This window comes from Thermobia domestica, chromosome 13 (assembly GCF_964235325.1).
Source record: "Thermobia domestica chromosome 13, izTheDome1.hap1.1, whole genome shotgun sequence".
Classification (NCBI taxonomy): domain Eukaryota; kingdom Metazoa; phylum Arthropoda; class Insecta; order Zygentoma; family Lepismatidae; genus Thermobia; species Thermobia domestica.
The window spans coordinates 178,517,345-178,538,941 of record NC_137466.1 but is presented as its reverse complement, the minus strand read 5'-3'; the positions used below and the strand labels follow the sequence as shown (position 1 = coordinate 178,538,941).

Sequence of the window (21,597 nt, the reverse complement as noted above, 5' to 3'; positions counted from 1 at the left end):
TATATATATATATATATATACAGTGAAACCTCTTCTAACGGACACCTCCCGTAACGGACATGTTTTGTAATCCCCAAACACGGTAATAGGAAAAAACATATTGACATACCTCTCCAAAGCGGACACTCTCTAGTACGGACGCGGACAGTCTTTTCTGTCTTTTATAGTTATTATTTATCACCCTATTACGGACACTTTCTCTAGAATTAAGTTGAAAAGTATAGCAAAAATACATCTTAGTAATTTATATATGTGTCACGAAGGAAGAATTGTGACAACTTTTTGCCTCCTCAATGTGTCTGATCAGCAACCAAGACGAAGCGTCTCTGTTTAACAACACTCTCATGTCCTTTGTTTGCATCCCACTCCCCCCAAGCTGTTCTAGTCAACAAAAGTGATTGACAGTTGCCCTCCGTTAGAAGTAACACGTTATTCTACTGTCCCGCTGGAATCTCTAACCAAGCAGAAGACAAATTTGGTATTTTTGCCAGCGGGTACGCATATTGTTTCGAAAAAGACACTACTGGTCTGCAATTAACCCACAAATTAAAGCGACATACTGAAAACGTAGTAAGTAGTGATAAGTGAAAGTGCAGAGAACTGTAACATCTTATTTCCATATTGTGCCTCGGACACAGAGTATTAGATGGCGGAGGATAATGCAGGTACAGAACATTTTGATAATATTAGTATATTCATGCAAAAATATTTTTTCTAATTGCATATTTCCTTATTTACTAATTTACGTAAGAAAATGTGGAAACCTCTCTATAGCGGACAGTTTTTGATTCCCCACGGCTGTCCGCTTTAGAGAGGTTTCACTGTATATATATGAGTGACTAACGAAAGCTTTCTTCTAAGTTTCCCTTCGTACTAGAATTGAGGCGCCTGTTACCGTTGTTCATACTGAATGTGAGTAAAACTGACCTGTCTCATATCTGTACTCAAAAACCTTAACCTTAATCTGGATATCAATTATGCAAATGCATTCATTGTTAAAGAAAATTATATAAGCGACTGTAATTTTAATGTCAATAAGACTGAATGACATGATGTAATTCATACATACTTACTTACTCTTCATTCTAGTGTATGAAATATGTATTTTATGTATTTGAACTATGTGTTGATAATTCTAACTATAGATATAAATGGTTATTTGGAAATGATAAAATTTTGAATACCATATTTGATTGTGATATTTCCAGCAAATGATTCACCAAATTTTATGTTATTTCGTATGTTGCAGCTTCATACAGCCGATCTTCCTGATGGATATGATTGGGGAAGACTGAATTTGCAATCGGTCACTGAGGAGAATTCATTTCAGGAGTTTCTGTCTACCGCACAACTAGCTGGAACAGAGTTTGAGGTATGTTTTTATTTATTTATTTATTTATATTTACTACCATAAATATAATCTTTTAAATAGTTTGTATTGTTGGTTTCCTTACGATTTCGTATTTACATTGAACTTTGCGAAGATGATAAATAAGGCCCGGATTTTTATGTAAAAACATTTTTTTTTTCAAACACGTACATGCCCAAAACAAAGTTTATTATCCCAATTAAGAGTCTGTTAGTGTAAATTACAAATTTTCTTTCACATGAAAATACATATTTTTTGAGAAAAATTATGTAAATAAATATTTTGGACATTTTTGTTATAAGTACATATTTTTAACAGTTTCCCGTTATTTTATTCTAAATTTCATTTTTTCTTTCGTGCGAAAGAAATTAACATAGGAAAAAGAATAGGCTACATAAATCTATCCACCGTACTTACAAGCAATTTCCTACCTGTAGAAACAGCGTCTTCATGAATTCTGCTTATCAGCGCTGGGGTAACTTGTGCCAAACAAAGAGCTTCTAAAGGAGCGCTTTGTACTTTAAAGCCTAAGGGAAGGGGAGGTGACCGTAGGTGAAGAGGAAGTAATCGTAGGCACAACGCTGCTAGATCTTTCAGTTACGAATCACGTGACAATTGCCAGGCTGTTCGATGAATCTTTGCACATTTTGTGACCGAATGGTGTGAAATACGACAATGTTTTGCTTTCTCTGACTGATAGTGCTCCTTATATGAGGAAAGCTGCTAAAGCTCTTTCCATATGGTACCCTAACATTATTCACGTGACATGTGTCGTATACGCACTACATCGATTGTGTGAAAAATCCGAATCCTTTATCCTAAAGTGGACAAGTTAGTGTCAAATGGGAAAACATTTTCGTAAAGTCGTAAACTAGAATTGAGCTTTTCAAAGAAACAAATCTCGATCTTTCACTTCCTCCAACACCCGTAATCACGCGGTGGGATAACTGGCTTAATATAGTACTAGATTATGTGGATCATTTTCAAGCATTTAAATATGTAGTAATTAAACTAAACTCAGATGATGGTTAATCCTTTTAGTAAGTGACAGTAGCTTCAAATGTGACTTGGCTTTCAAATCTCCCAATTTCGGTTTCTTCGCTCACTCTATAAAGAAATTAGAAACTACGGGAGATATATTGAGTACTTCGGATAAAGAACTAGAGTGCGTTGAAAGAAAGCTGAATGATCTTTCTGCTTCGAAAGCTGAAGTCATAAGAAAAAGAATTTAAGGATTTGTTTGACAAAAACATTGGCTATAAAACCCTATGTATAATATCTGAAGTACAGGAAGGCCAAAACACAAGTGAAATTGATGTGAATATTCGTGATATGCCCCTTTTCAAATACACTAGGTTAGCATCATGTGATGTAGAACGTTCCTTTTCTCAATATAAGGCATTATTCCGTGCCAACAGGCATGGCTTTACGATAGAGAATTTTGAAAAGACGTTAGTTATTCCATGGAATTTCGATATCTGATGAATAGGAGCTATTGGTGAGTACCAGTATTTATTTTTTTTTTTTATGTTGGGCCTTTTCCCATACTTTTTCTTGTTATTTTTTGTTAAATTTTTTTTTAATTTTTGGCAGACATTTTTTCATTTTTACCACATAAAAAATAAATATTTTAGTTTTTTAGCACATAAAAATCCGGGCCCTAATGATAACACGTATTTATAATAATATCTGTGTTCTAATGTAATAGAAAGTCAAAGTACGTCAATGATTGACGAGCTCATTAAATAGTACAGTCGATTTTCTGAGTGCTAATCAACAACAGACGTATTAGCAACAATTGTGAACCCGTCGTAGATTTAAGTGTTAATTGGACTTCATTTCTTTCTTATAATTGTTTTTTAGTCGTTTCCTGTGATTTATCGAACACAGTTCTGTAGCACAAATCTTAAATATCCCAAAAATATATACAAACTTCAAGGTGAAAAAGTATTAAAAGTGTTAATTAATATAAAAGACAAATTAATATAAAAGAAGTCATATTTGCGTTTTGCAACTACAAGAATTGCTCAAGCTGGTACTCATCAATGTACAGATACATGTGAGTATGACTAACTGTTAATTGAGTGATGTTTCCAAAAGCTTCAAGGGGGGCGCGGTGGCTCAGTGGTAGAGCGTTCACCTCTGGTGCTTGGGGTCCCGGGTTCGATCCCAGCCCCCGCCAAGTGAACTTTGTGGTGGACAAACACCGTGCTCGTGGGTTTTCTCGGGGTTCTCCCGTTTCCTCCCACTTTCTTCATTCCACCATTTCACTCATCTCTCATCTTCACCGTCTCCTTCAGCCTAACCGGCATAATCGTGGGACCTAAAACTCAAAGATTTCATTTTTTTCCAAAAGCTTCAATTTATCCCAAATATCCGCAGATTTCTTTACTGTATACTGCTTTATTTAGGGTCCTCTGCAGATAAAAATCTAAAGAGGTGTCAAGTAAGAAGAACGTGAGGAATACTCAGTCGAATCTAAATTAAATTGACTCACTTCGTCTTTCCTTGCCAAATACGTAACGGCCTCGGAATATTCGAATCTAAATTAACTTAACGTACTTCATTGTTCCTTGCCAAATACTTCACAACTTTGAAATATTTCAAAAAGCAACATGGCTTTCCTTCGTCAGCAGACAAAGGTTTATAATCAAATATATGATGAAAGGATCTCACATATTTATTATTGTTTTAACTACTTATCGACAGTTAAATATTAATGAAGTCCGAATATTATGCGTACGATTGCTTTAGTGTCGTGGCAAAAGTTCACCGTTAAGATTACGAAGAAACTAGTATTGTAAATACATAATACGGTAAGTCCACAAGAAATTGGTGATGATAAAAGCTGTGCTACTTTTCAAAATATTTAGAAATCATTAAATATTTGGCTGCTACAAAGAACAAGAGAAATGTCTGTATTTATCTCAGCAAAGTGCAAAATAAATTTTCCTTTTGTTTGAATGTAGCAAACACGTCGACTGAGCTTATTCATGGTCACAGTGGAGCAGATCTGGCGTCATTATCAATAAATTTCTTAAAATTGCCTGTATTTACGAAACTAGAGGCTTTTTAGCAAAGTGTAAAATAAAACTTTTCTCGTGTTGTGATGTGAGAAACATGTATGCGAGATTTGACGGTATCCTGGAACACCCTGTAAATTGGTATCTTTTTCGTGACTAACAATGGAAGCTATCCAACTTCTCGACGAGTATCGCATTGAAACGTGCACAAGTGAAAGAACATGTTGAAAGATGGAAAAATGCTTACTCCGACGATTCGCAACATCGTCAGACAGGAAGTATAATGATTTTTCCCCATAGCCCCAAAAGTTATGTACTCTGATCATACATGCCTTGGATGGGATATGAATCTGATACACTGGAACTTGTTTTCTTTCGAAAACAATGTTGCAAACTAAAGATGATAACAGTTGGTGGTGATTGTGATCTCTGGTACGTCATTGATGCAAATCGAAGTCAAATGGAACACGATAAGTTACCTGACGGAGAAAAAGGACACGCTGAAACCACAACGCAAAAATGACTTTCTATTATTATTATTATTAGTAGTAGTAGTAGGAGGAGGAGGAAGAGAAGGTGGTGGTGGTGGTCTTCGTCATCTTGTCGATCTGGCATTCATGTGGGTTGAGGCGTCAAGCCAGCGATTCCAAGGTCCCGGCTTCGAATTACGGCTGGGCTATGGTTGGTTGTGGATTTTCAAACCTCCATAGCAGTGCTAGATGACAATCAAGATTGGACGAAATCCTTCGTTACTGAACGGGCCCAACAATACCTTTGTTGCCTAATTATTATGATAATTATCATCATCATCATCATCATAAAAAGTCATTTTTGCGTTGTGGTTTGACCGTGTCCCTTTTCTCCACCAGGTAAAAGTGTTCGTTTTGAACTTACGATCGCATATCGTGTTCCATTTGACATCGATTCGCATCAATGACGTACCAGAGATCACAATCACCACCGACTGTTATCATCTTTAGTTTGCAACATTTGTTTTCGTGAGAAAACAAGTTCCAGCGTATTAGATTCATATCCCATCCAAGGCATGTATGACCAGAGTACATAACTTTCAGGGGCTATGGGGAAAAATCATTATACTTCCTGTTCGACGATGTTGCGAATCGTCTGAGTAAGCATGATTCCATCTTTCAACATGTCCTTCCACTTGTGCAAGTTTCAATGCGATACTCGTCGAGGAGTTGGATAGCTTCCCTTGTAAGAATTTTTTTTTTTTTTTTTTAATCAAGAAAACACGTTGTATGTTAGAAAAGTAACGAAATTGGCAACACTGTGCACGAGCCATCGACGCAACTGCCTCCACTGCACACGAAAGTTCAGTTAAACCTTACCATTGTCTTAGTACATGATTGAACTTGCTCCGGTTCTATAGATTGTTGAGAGCATCTGAAGTAAAGTTACGTTCGTTAGGTACGTTACGAAAATAAACGCCAATGTTGTGGCATCAAGTATTGGATAAAACTTGGCATATTCACTACTGTGGTTTATGAAAAATTCCAAAGAGCCTGCTGGAAACATTCGCTATCTGGGGCACATGTCCTTTTTCAGAAGGCTGAGAACAACTGAGACACGAACTTTGTACGGGAAGACCTTCAACCTCAGAAAATGATAACAATGTGGAACGAGTAATGCCTCTTGTGAGGTCAGATCGTTGTTTGACGGTAACATTGATCAGTAGTGAAATAAATTTCAACGTGTATACCATCCATTAAGGATTTGGATATGAGAAAAGTGTGCACCAAGATGATTCCGAAGAACTTGGAGACTGAGCAGAAGGCCAGTTGGGGATGTGTATGTGTCTTGATCCATTGGGCCGCCTTTAGAGGGAGCTAAAATTTTTCAGTCATGTTATCACATGTGATTAATCATGAACTTTTGAGTATGATCCCGAAACAAAACGCCGAAGTCGGGAGTGACGCTCTGCAGACTCTTCCCGTCCAAAGAAAGAAAGAGTGAGTAAATCCAAAATCTATTTGATGCTCATTTGTTGTTTTAAGAGTCAAGGGAACGTCCACAAGGAATTTGTTCCACCAGGATAAATTGTCAATCAATCTTTTTATGGGGAGGTCCTTAAGGATGGCACGCGAGCGATCAGACCTTACACACACTTGGATGCTGCACCACGACAACGCACTACGTCACACGGCAGTCTCCATCAATTAATTGTTGGCAGGGAGAAAGCATTTCTGTGGTTCCTCAGCCCTTCATTCGCCGGATCTCAGTATTCCTCGTGCTCAAAAACTATTTGAAAGGGCGCCATTGTGATACTATGGATAATATCAAGATGATCATGCCCAACGACTGAAAAGTATTCCACAAAAGCTTTTCAGCACTGCAGCGAAGACTGGAAACAATGCCTCCATTGATATGTAGCTGCCTGAAGAAACTATTTAGAAGGAGATAACCGTGATTTGTAAAAATTATAAAATTCTTCGTTAAGAAAATTTTTCATTACTTTTCTAACACTCCTTGTATGAGCTGGATAAAAAGATACATAAACACTGTAATATATAAACTGTTTTGGTGGATGGATATTAAACGATTTGTTAATTCTCCTTCAGGTATGTATTATGGTAATAAATGAATTATACAGGAAACAGATTGTAAGACCTTTCAGTACCAGAAAATTTGTTATTTTCGATGTTAAAGATATGTATGTGGAATTGTAAAAGAAACAGAGACATGTCCAGAAAGTAAGTTCCTCTAGGTCAGTAGACACAAGAGAGAAAAAAATGACCGTCAAACATTTATTGCCACAGATATAGCATAAGTGACATTATTTTTCAACATATTCAATACCGGAATTCAGACATTTGTCATACCGTGAGACCAGCTTTTGTTTCCCGATGTAATAGTCAGCTGCTTGGGAGTGGAACCAGTATATGACAGCCATCTGCGGTTGTTCATCATTACTAAAATGTTTACCGTATAGGAACATCTTGAGGTCAGGGTGTCTACTAGTGTGGAAAACCAGGAAAAGTCAGGGAATTTTCTGTATATTCTGAAAATTTTAAGTAAAGTTGGGCTTATATTATTGCTTTTACATTTTATCTGCACAGTGTTTTGAAAACAGTTTTTCGGTACACCAGAAGTCATCATCCAATGAAGAATGTCTGAAAGGAGTTGCCAACCCTTGAATCTGGAGCTCGTGGTTTCTGATCTCCATGTTAAAAATGATAATCATGTCCAGGGGTAGCTAGGTTATAGCAACTGGTGACCCCCAATAAAGTCCTAAATGACATTTGTTCTGATCTTGTTGATCTTAATGTAGCGATAAGTGAGAGCCTATGTACGGTTAACTCTAAAGTGTAATACAGGGTTATTGTTTTAAAACTCATAGATTTCATTTGGGTGTAGAATTTCTAACTGAATTCCAATTTGCCTGTAGTTTGTGATAAATGATCAAGGAAAGATGGGAGATTTATGGGACTATATTTAATTTACATTCATCCCGGATACTATCGGCCACACCCAAGAAAAACAGCAAACATTCGCCAATGTACCTTATAATTGGAATGAGGTGCGGTGCGGAGGTTTCAGTTTTCCCGTTAGATGGCAACCTCGCCAAGGTTAACAAGAAACAGGAAATTGGACCGTTGTTTTGAGAATTGTTGTGCTGTATTGTTTGATTGTGATCAGGACAAGCTGAGAATGGTGTACTCTTTGGAGCAACATATGGTTATCGTTCACAGTTTTTGGAGGCATTGAAATTGGTACCGCTTGGTACGTCGTGGTTCGGAATAACTTCCAGTCTCTTATTTTACTTTTTACTCTTTTCCTCTCCCAGCAATCCCACGGCGGACACGGTCCATACCCATGTCTGTATCTTCGTTGTACTGGGGCTGGGGACGCAGTAAACTCGGATGCAAACACCGTAAAAGATGTTTACTAAACTATATGTGATTAAGCTATGTGTTAGATTTGTAGCAAATGATAAAACCAAATTTTATATGATGAATGTATAATGTTACTCAAAATATATATTGTTACATGCACACAAACCAATAAAACAAATGAGTTAATAACCCTTTGATTAACTTTAGTTTGCTGCCGTTATAATTAAAATATACCAACGAAATAGGTGGCTCGATAAATTAATTAAAGAACTCACATTAGTCTGCGGCTACCCAATGATGCTGTTCTGTCACCGTCCTGAGGTCAAGTCCGTAATGCTGCTCCCGTAATTAATATTCTAAATCAGCGCACACAAATGTAATCCTTAGTACGTATGGTTGCAGACGAAGTCTTGCCACAGAGTTCCACTTATCGTGATATTTGCCACAACGAGGAATGGATTTTTTTTTTAACACATACAAAGAACTTACTAACTTGGTCTTCACACTTAACATATTTCAAAATATGTCTGTATATATAATCACACTATAAACTGTTCAACACATATCAAAGTGACGATGCGGTTAGTTCGTCCCATACAGGAAAATGTTGTACGTTTAGAAGATACGCGCGCTTTATAACAACTAGCGGTGTGGATGCTGCGTCCACAAGGGTGCCCGAAGCACTCAAGCACTCTTTGGTTAACTATTGCATATGACTCCTGGGGCTGGAGTCTCCCGCCTATGACGTATGATGTTGAGTTCAAGCTCTTTTACTGAAAAGATGCGGATGCTTCGAATTAACCAACCAGCGATGAACTGTACCAAGTGTAGGTGTGATTGCAAGTGTCCCGTTTTCTGAACTCAAGAAGCCGATCACAAAGGGAGTCGTCGTTTCCACTTCGTATGTCCATATTGTAGAGATATATTAGAAGATTATAAGATTTTATTAGGTGATTGGGATAATTATAATTTAAAATCAGACTTAAAGCTCAGAATATTACACTTGTATGGCACGTGTTATTGTTTGTTATTGTCTGTCTGTGTAAGCAGTTGCACATGGTTATGTTTATGTTTTGTTACTCGTGAAATCCTGGCGAGACGCTAGTGTAATAACATCATTTGTTAACATTAACACAATTCGGATATGGCATAATATTCAGATTCGCAGAGATTGATAGTCTGGGAATTCGGTCACAATGTAATACGGTTTGAAACGAATGTTTGACCAATAGCTGAGGTAAACAAAGTCGAATCACGAAATGACGAATTCCATCGTCTGCAAGAGGAAACAAAAACTCAGATTTGGATGGAATCAGGATCAGTCGCGGATGAGCGATAGATGAGTCGGAGAGTGGTGGATGAGCCATAGATCAGTCGCAGCTCAGAAATAGATCGGAGGTCGATCTAAGTTTAAGTTCCAAGTACTACGAATTACTATCTACTAATGGTTGGTCATTAGTTGGCTAACTGTGGAAGCCGAGTCGCAGATACCAACATCGTCCTGATAAAGAGACAGAGCCCAGCAGTGGATATTCGTCGTTCCAGCCTGAAGCTAGATTACCAAGGTATGTGTACCTCAGTTATGTATGTTACTCGTGATCGAAACTCCAGACATTTGACATACTGTGATCTGAACAATTAGGTCATATCCATTTATTCCACACACTTGCACTATAACATTCACTATTCAAATACATGAAATTTAAATGAATTAATGTGTTTCTGTGATAGAATAGAATAATCCTCTCGCTAAAACATCTACTTGCTCGATACCTACTCATTTCAGATAATGAGTAGCAGCAGCTTCTTTACGTCAACACGCAACTATCCCCAAGCTTAATAGGCACGACGTAAGGAGGTTGTTAATATATAGCCATGGGATCAAACTGAGGCTTACCAACACAAATGAAAAGTCACACCAAAGCGATGAGGGAAGAGTTTCTAGAATGTTTGGAAATGTACGAGGCTTGGTTAATAAAGTTTAAAATCAATCAAAGTTTTTCTTGATTTTCCTCAAATGCAATAATATAGGCTAGGGTCGGTGACAAAATCAATTTGCCTCACGTTCTGCCACAGACAGGAACATAATATGGTATCTAGTGAATAAATTGGAAGAAACAGGATCGCTTCTGAGTGAGACAGGGAAGTGTCGGACCCCGCAGGCGGGTGTTGTGGAAGGTGTCGGTTATCGACTCCTCAGGTCGACCAAGAAGTCTTTCCACGGTTTGTCGCAAGATAGCTATTTAATACGTGATTTATGGGTGTTACCAGTAACTCTTAATTTGTAGTCTCACTAAAACTTGATTTTATGTTCTGCAATTCCGCTTCAAAAATCCAAAACCTCATTTCAGTTGTAAGCTACACCGCCAAATATTTGCTATTTTTATTCAGGCGTGGCCGGGATAAATTTAAATCAGTAAACATAATCCCATTAATCTCCCATCCTTCCTTGATCATTTGCCACAAACCTCATAAAAATCGGACTTGCGTTAGAAATTCTAGATCCAAATGAAATCCATGAGTTTTTTTAATTACCCTGTATAATGCGTAACTAATTAGCTAGATTTAAAACTCGTAAGAAAATTCTAGGGTTATCACACGGAAACGCTTCCTTTGAACTCAATTTCTCATCGAATAAGGAGTTTCTTGTGGATAATCTACACGAAGTCTTTAGTTTCGCTAACAATAGTACATAACACAGTATGTTCCACGGAAGTGTTCAGGCAATGCCAATCTGAAAACAATTAATTCATGCAGCAAGAAATGCAAATGCCAAATGGAAAGAGGCTCTCGATAGAAAGCAAACAACTGAGGCAGGGAAAATTCGTTCAAAAGAAAAAAGAGAGTAGTTGAAGAGTTGGAAGAACTGAAAAAAAAAGAAAGAAAAAAGGATAAATCCGTGGAAAGGCAGCGAAACAAATCAACGAAGTTGATGAGCACATGAAAAACCTTAAGAGAAAGATTCAATAACGTGATCATAATTGGAAATCTCATGTAGGTTTTAGGTTCTAGATTTTAAAAATATCCCGTATTTGGTATTTTACATAGACATTAAATATAAAATACTTTTACAATCTAGAATACTAAAATGCACAATGTTTGTCAGTATTTGTATCTCGCAATGACATTCTTGTTAGTATCCATATATCTGTGTGTATTGTGGTGTATGTATTATCCCTACTTCATATCCTGGAATAATAAAAATCTAATAGAAGTAAATCACTTGAATAGTCTAGTTTATATAAGTGAGTGTACCTCACAAGTACGTGGTATGAAATATAAAATCTTTATACGCATTTCTGTATTATGTATGTATGTTTTGTCATTCACACATTTTGTATTTTAAAAAAATAGATGTATTGAAGCAAGAAGCGGAGCAAAATATATATGAACAATTGTCTGAATTCCGGTGGTAAATATGCTAAAAAGTAGTGTCACCTGTGCTGTGTGGCAACAAATGTTTCAAGGCCACTTTATCTTCTTTGTGTTTACTGCTCTAGGGAAACTTACTTTCTAGACGTGTCTCATAGTAAATGGCTTCATTATACCGTACTTTGCGAATTCGTTATTTTATCTTTCAGGCCGAGAAACTGAATATAACCTTTGTAAACCCGAAGTCTAATATTGGCCTCTTGACTAAAGAAGAAAAGGCGAAAGTGAAAGACAGTCATGAGAAACATCGACAGGTTTTGCGAATTCCAAGACGGTAAGTTTATTTCAAAAAATGTGAAAATTTCTAACACAGTGGTCATTTCAAGGATTAAAGGCAAAATGTCAATGCAAGTAACATTTACTTTTTTTTTTCTTTCTTTTTTTAAAAAGGCCAGTAGATGGCGGGACTCGAATACTGATTACCCGCTTGCTGGGTGGATGTTTACCAATTGAACTATCAGAGACATGACTAGGATTTTGTGTTTTTGATGTAGTTTGGGATGGAGCTATACTAAATGAATATTGTGATTTGAGGATACTTTAACATTTATCCTTAGGCAAATATTTTAATTATCATGTTTACACTTTGTTTTAAGTACAGATATAATATTCGTTGGTCATTTTTTCTTTTTTTTAAGTGTACATTTTCACTATTCACGTATCATCGAGTTTTATTTCTCCGGTAAAGTTCCAAGAATTATTTTGTCATTTTATTCAGTTTTTCTTGTTAGGCTTAAATAAAAATGTATTTTCCTTTTTTGTAAATATGCAGTCCAGCATGGGATGAGAACACTACAGCTGAAGAGCTACAAAATAAGGAACGTGAAGCATTCCTAAACTGGCGACGACAATTGGCAGAACTGCAGGAGGAAGAGGGCCTTTTACTTACTCCATACGAGAAGAATCTGGAAGTTTGGAGACAGCTTTGGAGGGTTGTGGAGAGAAGGTGAGTCAGTTCTTGAGAATAGCTTTTGAAATTATGTCTGAGAAAAAAAGTTTCACTGGTATTAACAAACAATTAATCAAAGTAAATAATGATAAAACGTGAATGTTGTAGGAAAAAAAGAAAAAACAGCATTAATCTTTATGTATGCTGCGGGAGTCGTAATAGGATTATTAAATCCTGTTATGATATATTTAGATTATTAATTACGCAGGTATCAACAAATATGTAGTTCTAAAAGTAGCTTTAATTTCATAAGGTACATACATTGAGAATGACAACAAGTTGTCCCTGAAATATTTGCGTTGAATTGGCATTTGGATGCTTTAGTAAGTACATTTTTGTTTTGATTATTTTATATGCGTCCAATTACGTCATTATATAATTTTATTTGTCAAAGTTTTCAGTCAAACCCGGGGGAAAATAAATAGTAGCTAGCTTCCTAATAACAGAGATAGATCTAACATAATGTAAATGTTTTTGTTAGTACTAGCCTTGTAGTTAAATTAGGATAGTAGCTACTTTTGTTTTGTAATAGTAACTATTCTTCAACATTGCATATACCATTTGTATCCTCGAAAGATACGATGAAGTAAAGACTTAATAACCTAAAGAGACACTGTAGGTCAATCAAATAGATATGGAATAAAAGCTTTGTAACACAAGGAGACACCGTATCTCAGTGATTGAGCGCTTGCGTTTGGTGCAAAGAGAGGCCAAGATCTCTGTCCTTGTGAGTTTATGGACGGTATTGTGAGTTTTCTCTAGTTTCCTTGATGAACTATTTTCATGCCATTATTTCTTCCGTCATCGTTCAACGGCACTTGTCATATCTGTCTTCTGTAGCCTCCAGAATGGAATATCTGTGGGAACATTAAAATGAAATTTTCATTTTGATTTCATGTGCATCGGTAATGCCTCTTTGTTGCAAGGTGGCTAATGCGTGTACTTCTCTGTGCGCATATTTTATTTACATCCCATTCGAAGCAGTTTTAGTTGTATCAACATGGAAACAGGAATCACACTTGTGATATTTAAATCAAACAATAAACTGTTGTTTCTGACAGAAGGTTTTCAGCAAAGTCTGTGAAGTATCTGCTTTGTACTTGTCTGTTACATAATCGTCGATATTTCGTCCGGATATAATCTATGTATTTGTGATCTGTACACCTAGAGTAGTGAAGATACGTACATATACAATAAAATGTACAGTCTATAAGCCAAAACATCAAAGTATTCCTTGGTTTTGGAAACCAATAAAGATCAGGATACAAATAACCTTGTATTTTCAAAATGTATATCATGCCCCAGCCCTATCTTGCGTTGCAGATTTCACAGTCTCTCTTATTATACCTTTTACCACGCGACACTCAGAAAAGCATGAAAAGTCGTGTTTACATCTGGACATTGAGAACACCATGGTTCGAAATGTGGATTTATTTTATTCAGCCTTGCTTTGAATATAAATATGTCTTGAATAAGAATATACAAGCATTAGGATCTGCCTCACTTAACCTTGGTGTTTCAAAGAAACGTTAAATTTCAGTTGATTAATTAATCAAGCATCTGTAACGAAGAATCGGCATGTCATTGTGTTTACTTAAACTCGTTTATGTATAATAAACTATTATGATTTTTTCAAGTCTAGTTATTTGAGAACGATAACTTTCGTAATATCTAAGTAGAAATATAATTGACTAATTTAATTAAGGAAATCCCAGTAAGAATTATTGGTTTGAGATACACGGGCTGCCACCTCATAACCTCTACATTATGTCAGCTAAGTCACACTGTTCTATTATTAAGAACAAATTCGTCTGTTTTATTACCTGAAAAACTAAGGATGACTGCCATAGTTTTAAGTTGTTATTACTTTTGTTTAAAAAATTAAGTTGTAAATAATGCTTTTTCTTTTCTTATTTCAGTGATGTAATTGTGCAGATCGTAGATGCGAGAAATCCTTTACTTTTCCGCTGTGAGGATTTAGAAAAATATGTAAAGGAACTTGATTCAACAAAACAGAATATGATTCTTATAAATAAAGCAGATTTTTTAACAGAAAAACAGCGTTGGACGTGGGCAAAATATTTCGATAGTGTATGTATTCAAGTGGCATTTTTCTCGGCAATTCAGGATGATTCGGTTACTGTTAAGAATCGTGTTGCCAATACTAGTAAGCATCAGTCGGATGAAAGAGTGGTCTCTGATGAACTAGCTAAAGATACGGAGCCTGAAAATCAAAATGAAACGGAGACAGCGACAGGTACTAAAGAAAGTGAAGGCTTGCCGTCTCAGGCAGGCGAAGAAGACTCATGTGAAGAAAAGAACACCACAGAGAGTGCGTCTGTTTGTAGTGAAGACAGCCCAGAGACGACAAACGACACAACAAAAACAGACGAACAGTCTGTTTCTGAGACGACATGCGACACAACAAAGACCGATGAACAGTCTATTTCTGAAACTAGTGAGGATGTAAAGAACGTTTGTAATACTATTAATGAACAAAACAAGGACACGATAAATAACTCCGGAAAACTGTTAACAAGAGAAGAACTTATAACGTTATTTAAAAATATTCACAAAGCTAAGAAAGTTCAAGGAAATGTTACAACTGTTGGGTTAGTTGGCTATCCAAATGTTGGTAAAAGCTCAACCATTAATGCATTATTGACATACAAGAAGGTATCCGTCTCCTCAACTCCTGGAAAGACGAAGCATTTTCAGGTAAAACTGGTTTTAATTTTCATTTAGATATAGTTTTAGTAGAAAATATTTGTAGTTTTAATTGGCTCAGAGACCGCTGAAAGATGCCATTCCCCAGGAAGCAAGAATTGAAAAGAATGATTACCTCTTTTTGAAGGTAGTACTGCGGAGTTTATTTGGTAAGGCTGATGAAAACCCGAGAAACAAATCTAAAACAAAAAAGAGAACAAAGGTATTGGGTAATCCTTGCGGATCACTTAATATTGCCACATCAACTAGTTGGTGTTATGTGTGTTCTCCACGGTGGTAGTATGTTCCTGTTAGGCAAATAACCATCGGCTTCAACAATAAGGACCTGTGGATCGAAGCCAGTCGAGGGACAAACCAAAATCTAGAGAAGCTAGTTTTCTTGCTCCTCAACAGTATATTTAGTCTTAGTTTCTATGCCAGTGACAAAATTAGTTTATTTATGCATGTTCAACGTTGGATCATATTTGAATAATAGCTTCCTACTTCACTGCATAGTGACGTGAACTAGAGTGATCTATATAAGTATGATCTTTATAGTATCCTTATAAGATTTACTATGTAGTCCATTGTTTTCTGAATAAAAACTAGCTGAGCACTATTCTAAAAATTGACTACGTTTTAACATGCACTTCCTGAGCTAGGTCAGTTCGTAATTCTGGACTTGAAAATTCAAAATTGAAATATATGAGTAGGCTATAATGTATCTGGTTTGTGTGAGATACAATGACTTTCCAAGTAAGATTATAGTTGATGTTTCTGAAAATTGTTTGTCTTGTCTGTAAGCGGGTTTTTAGCCCATTTACCCCATGTAACGAGGCGGAAAGGCTAAATCAGTAGAGCATGGATAGAGTGGCTCATTTTGAAACAAAAGTGAAGTGATAGATTGAGAGTTAAGAAATAGCACGTATGCAGGACCAAATATTTATTATATAAATCTTTATTGTATATTAATAGTAGTGGTACTAATAAATCACCTGGCCTGTAGTGTTTAATTTTGGTTTAATAACGTATCCTTTATTCCAGACTTTATTCTTGGATAATGATTTGATGTTGTGCGATTGCCCTGGTCTTGTGATGCCAACGTTTGTGTTTACCAAAGCAGAGATGGTATTGAACGGGGTGCTTCCCATCGATCAAATGAGAGACCATATTCCACCTACAACGCTGGCGGCTACACTGATCCCAAGACATGTGTTTGAAGAGAAATATGGGATTATGTTGCCATCGCCGGCTGATGGTGAAGATCCAGATAGACCTCCCACTGCAGATGAGGTTCTTAGCGCCTATGGATGTAAGTATTGTTGTTAATATTTGTCTCGAATGAGTCGCATTATCCTCACACTTTGCTCATGTATGTGATGAATTCTCAACCCTGCTCGCTGGTCTGGTGACTAGCTCGCTCGAATTTGATGTACGTGGTCTCGGGTTCGATTCCTGGTGGGAGAGTATTGAACACTTAACGGTGGTTCGGATTCCATCTTGAACTGTAGGTCCACGTCTCATATTACCTCCGTGCTGAAAAGAGGCGCTTAACCAAAAAAAAAAAATGATGAACACTCAAGTAAAACTTGTTCGTATTCCATTAAGTGCAGAGGGGCCGCGGTGGTTCAGTGGTAGAGCGTTCACCTCTGGTACTAGGGGTCCCGGGTTCGATCCCAGCCCCCGCCAAGTGAACTTTGTGGTGGACAAACACCGTGTGCGTGGGTTTTTTCGGGGTTCTCCCGTTTCCTCCCACTTTCTTTATTCCACCATTTCATTCATTAATCATCATCACCGTCTCCTTTAGCCTAACCGGCATAGCCGTGGGACGTAAAACTCAAAGATTTCATTTCATTTTCCATTAAGTGCAGAGACAAGGTGATCTCTTCGTTTTTCTACTTTCTAAATAAAAACAAAAAATTCTAATTTAAATTGAGCAAAGCCGAAGTTACTTTTGTTTAGCTTTCTGATACTGTAAGACGTCAGAGTCTCACGTGAAGGGAAATTAGTTGGCGTGGGCAATAATATTTGTGAATTGAAATCATAATTACTCAGTTCTGGTGAGTGCTATTTCTAATCCGAATCCTTATCCTCTACTTCCTTAATTTAAATTTCCCCATATACTTTCTTAAACCACAAGTTTTTAAAAAAACCTAGCTCCTATCCCTGCTCTACGGTCTCTGGGGAAAACACTCAAAATATAGGGTGACCATAAATTTTTCAGCTGAAAACGGGACTGGTTCCGGTTTTCTAAAAATTATGAAAAATGAGAAACAGGTCAGTGCGTAAATTAGTTTCTGTTTATCTTAGCAATATCTAATAATTTATATTGTAATATAACACAATATATATAAGTAATAATATATAAACAGCATTTAATTTACAGTATAGTAGGACATGATGTTGCCTGGATTTGCCCCTTTACCCTAGCTCGAATCTTTGATATTACATTGGGTGAAAAGTTGACTCTGGAACTGAAGAATGCTAGAAGTATTTCTCAGAAGAACCTATCTTCATGAGAATAAGTTTCTTCTTCACTAGTCTTTCATAAAACTCATGAAAAAACTTGTACATTTTAACTACAAAACTTTCAATATCATAAGGGAGACTATCAACACTTGTTTGAAAACAATTATGTGCGATATGTGCTCCACAGCCTGTGCCAAAAATATCCTTATCCAGTTTTGATTGAAGCTTTTGCCCTTATTATTATTATTATTATTATTATTATTATTATTATTATTATTATTACACGTCTATTGATACCACCAAAGTCGTGTTGGTGTTGTCAGCACAAAGTCCTACAACTTCATCTTGCAAATTGTGTGTTTCAATTACCTTTTCCAACAATGAACACTGGTGTTCGGAATTTTCACCTGGCAGAGAGACGAATTCTAATATTTTAATATTAATACCACTCTTAGGAAGAAAAAAGTCTTACTAACACAGGAAACAGTTCCTCAGATTTCTTGTTAGAAGCGTTAATATTTTAGAGTATCTTGCCTCTTTGTTATTATTATTTCTTTACAAGGACTAAAGGTTCTTCGTTTGTTATTTACTACTTTCCTTGCATAAAACGCGAGAAATACTACTTTTTTTCCCATCTACTGACGGGACGGCCGGGAAGTCATGATATTCTCGGGGTACTCTCGATTCTTTCCGCTATTTTTATTACATCAATTCTTTCAAAATCATTCACTTTCATTTTATCATTAAGTCATTAGTATACAGGATATAATCGTTGGACGTTAATCGAAAATTTAAGTATTATGTGAAAGTATTATTTCATTTCATTTCATTTCATTTCAAGACGTAACTACGCGGTGGCTCAGTGGTAGAGCGTTCACCTCTGGTGTTTAGGGTCCCGGGTTCGATCCCAGCCCTCGCCAAGTGAACTTTGTGGTGGACAAACACCGTGTGTGTGAGTTTCCTCGGGGTTCTCCCGTTTCCTCCCACTTTCTTCATTCCACCATTTCATTCATTACTCATCATCACCGTCTCCTTTAGCCTAACCGGCATAGCCGTGGGACGTAAAACTCAAAGATTTCATTTCATTTTTTTTTCAAGGCATAACTAATTTCCACAATAACAGCTAAAAAAAAAAAAAAAGTCGATTTCGATATTCCATTTCAAAATTTAAAAAGAAAGAAAAAAGATATGTTCCATGACACACAGTGTCTTGAAGTTTCCAACCAATCCCAACTGCATGGAGTTAAAATAGTTAGGAATGAGGAAAAATAGTTCCATTGTAACTTTCGAAAAAAAAAATCAATTTTGGAGGCTTTTCCACATTACTTGGGGTTAAATTAATCAAGAACGATGAGTGAATTATTCCCTTCCAATTTACAAATATTCGCGATAACTTTCATTTTAAAAAGTCGATTTTGATGCTAATGCACATACTTTATTGATTACTTCCACCATTCTGATTGTTTGGGTTTAAAACCAGTCAAGAATGACGATGTGAATTTAATCTCTCTCTCCAGTAATTAAAACTTTCGCACTTTCGCAAAATACCATTCAATTTCGGTACAATATTATAGATGTTCATTGAGACTTTTCATACTGCTTGGTGTTGAAAAGAATTACTTACGAGGTAGTGTGTATATACTCCTTTTACCCTATGAGGTCACGGTAGCTCAGTGGTAGAGCGCTTACCTTTGATACGTGGAGTTCCTGGTTTGATTCCTGGCCAAGTAAGTTTGTGATTGGATATAATCGTGTTCGTGGGTTTTCTCAGAGTACTTCCCACATTCTCATTCCACCAATTCTTCCACCATAATTCACTTGCTTTACATCATCGTCTCCCGTAGCGTAAAGAATATAATCGTGGGACAAATGAAAGATTTCATTTCATTTTATGTCCCTTGTTTCCGATTTTTAAGAGAATGTTCTGCAAACATTTCGTAAGAACTATCCGAAGCGTTTGTTTTTGTTGAGGGTGGGAGACGGTGAATTAATCCGTCTTGTAAAAGCATACTAATCATAAAGATCATAAAGAAGCAAGACGTGTATTTGTTAGAAGCTTAAGGATTCCTCGTATTGGTTAGGGTTTGAAATTGGTGAAGAGCAAGGCGAAGAAAAACTAAAATCGAAAGCAATCAAATGATTTACTTCTATTATGTGCGTCATTAGTAGTAACAACAATAACAAGCTTTCTCATTTCTAGACTTACTACAGTGCTATTAGACTAGGGTGAAAGTTGTTTCTATACATGTATTTAAATAACTGAAATAAATAGATGTTGTTTATGCGTATCAATATACGATGATGACATTTTTAAGTATTAAAAATTGTTATGTGGACATATTTGTTTCTTTCCAGATAATCGTGGGTTCATGACCCAGCGTGGACTGCCTGATACTGCTCGTGCAGCTCGTTACATACTAAAAGATTATATTAATGGAAAACTGTTGTATTGTTTTGCACCACCAGGATATAATCAGGACGAATTTCACGTTTTCCCACAGAAGACAAAGACTTCGTCAGCTGATAAAGTTCCACCACAGTTGAAAGTGATGAAGGTAAGTTTTTAATTATGTTTTTACTTTTTTTTTTTTTTTTTTTTTTTTAACTATTTACTGAAACAGTTGTAAATTTTAGTGCAAGAATATACACTTATACGTATATTAAAATAACAGTAAGCGGAATGCTTGTGTTTAAAGTCATATACTCTACTACACTGCGCAGTCGTTTGATATACTTGTTAAGATTCAGCATACTGGGTAGATACGATCGTTCGAGAAAACTCTCTAGGAGTTACATAAAATTTGGCCGAAAAGCTAGAGGAAATAAATTATAGAACTGCTCAGAAAAACCGTCTACCACTTTTCTTTGAAAACCCCTTCACACTTACCTGTAAATAAAATTAAAATAAACGTGAATCTTCTTCAGCTCCTTGAGATTCTTATTTCAAGTTAATGTTAAAATGCCCAGTCTATGATTGTGAATAGACCTATTATTTTATTTTTTATTGTTTACATTACTACACATTAAATACGTTAATTTTTTCATCATCTGAAGAACCGGATGCTTTTCTCTCCAAAGCTCATAGTGTTTTAAAAAAGAACATTTGGGCTTTTGCAAAATCTTCACTAACTGAGCCTATAATCTTATTTAACCAGCAATCATTAAGGTTTCTTATTCCTCATTATTTTGACTGTTTTTAAAGTGATATCCTATTTGCCTTAAAACAATGTAACTGTAATTTTTGTATGGTTGATTTTCAGCTGTATTTTCAAAGTAATCCAACATGTAGTTATTCACTATGTAAGTGGCTGACTTCAGTGGGTATGCAATCAAATCTCCTAGCCATGCTCAATCAAAATGTCGCATTGTTTCTCGATACTATCATGCCTTGGGAAAATGATAAACTAATCACTAGAGCGTGGAAAACTACAAGGAAATATATGATAAGACGACGGTTCTCTTGAATTACTGCACGTGTTATTTCTCGTTTTTCAGTCCCTCACTGCGGTTGAGGGCAGTCACGTCGATGTTTATCCACCATCGAGGTTTTTCCTTTTCATCTATCTTCTAACATTGCTAATGTCAATTGTGTTCTCACCATATGCCGCCTCCAGTGTGCTTTGAATTTCCGGAGTTGGACAACCCTCTGTTTGCAAGAATTCGATCACAGCTCTTTGTTTTCCTATGCTGTTCATGTTGTTTATGTTAATCTATGTATTATGTAACCCTACTACTTTATTCTAATGATCAATCACTCTATTAATAAAACTAATACAATTTAGAATATACAAGTTT

At 36.3% G+C, this 21,597-nt stretch overlaps 1 protein-coding gene across 1 annotated transcript in view; it reads left to right on the top strand.

Moving 5' to 3' along the window:
• The window catches only part of Ns3 (nucleostemin 3), a 41,173-nt gene that overhangs the window by 7,835 nt on the left and 11,741 nt on the right, over positions 1–21,597 (top strand). The window contains exons 2-7 of the mRNA XM_081736973.1: positions 1,250–1,372; positions 11,828–11,952; positions 12,451–12,624; positions 14,547–15,345; positions 16,378–16,645; positions 20,158–20,357. Of these exons, the coding sequence (XP_081593099.1) occupies positions 1,250–1,372; positions 11,828–11,952; positions 12,451–12,624; positions 14,547–15,345; positions 16,378–16,645; positions 20,158–20,357 (1,689 nt within the window). The remainder of the gene's footprint in view (positions 1–1,249; positions 1,373–11,827; positions 11,953–12,450; positions 12,625–14,546; positions 15,346–16,377; positions 16,646–20,157; positions 20,358–21,597) is intronic.